Here is a 282-nt window from a genome sequence, read left to right as displayed (position 1 = left end):
CCCATCTTTAAAAATTTGAACCACTAGAAGAAGGTGAAACACTTAATCGCATCACCAGTTTATTAACCCGCTGTGGATTTAATAGTAACGGTATTTTTGTTATCGATGGTTCTAAACGTTCATCACATGGTAATGCTTATTTTTCTGGTTTTGGTCGTAACAAACGCATTGTGTTTTTCGACACCTTATTAAAGATGCTTAGTGATGATGAACTTGAAGCCGTGCTTGCGCATGAGCTTGGCCACTTCAAGAAAAAACACATCATCAAAGGTATGCTTATAT

At 36.9% G+C, this 282-nt stretch overlaps 1 protein-coding gene across 1 annotated transcript; it reads left to right on the top strand.

Moving 5' to 3' along the window:
• Positions 1–14: 14 nt before the first annotated feature.
• Positions 15–275, top strand: LOC106820643 (CAAX prenyl protease 1-like; the record flags this gene model as incomplete). The annotated part of the gene is made up of 1 exon (XM_014825146.1): positions 15–275. A coding segment is annotated over one exon (261 nt), but the record flags the coding sequence as incomplete, so codon positions are not given.
• Between the last annotated feature and the right edge of the window lie 7 nt (positions 276–282).

Source organism: Priapulus caudatus, unplaced genomic scaffold (genome assembly GCF_000485595.1).
Source record: "Priapulus caudatus unplaced genomic scaffold, Priapulus_caudatus-5.0.1 Scaffold42698, whole genome shotgun sequence".
NCBI classification, from domain to species: domain Eukaryota; kingdom Metazoa; phylum Priapulida; class Priapulimorpha; order Priapulimorphida; family Priapulidae; genus Priapulus; species Priapulus caudatus.
Note: the sequence above shows the minus strand (reverse complement) of the source record. Positions and strands in the feature narration are given on the sequence as shown.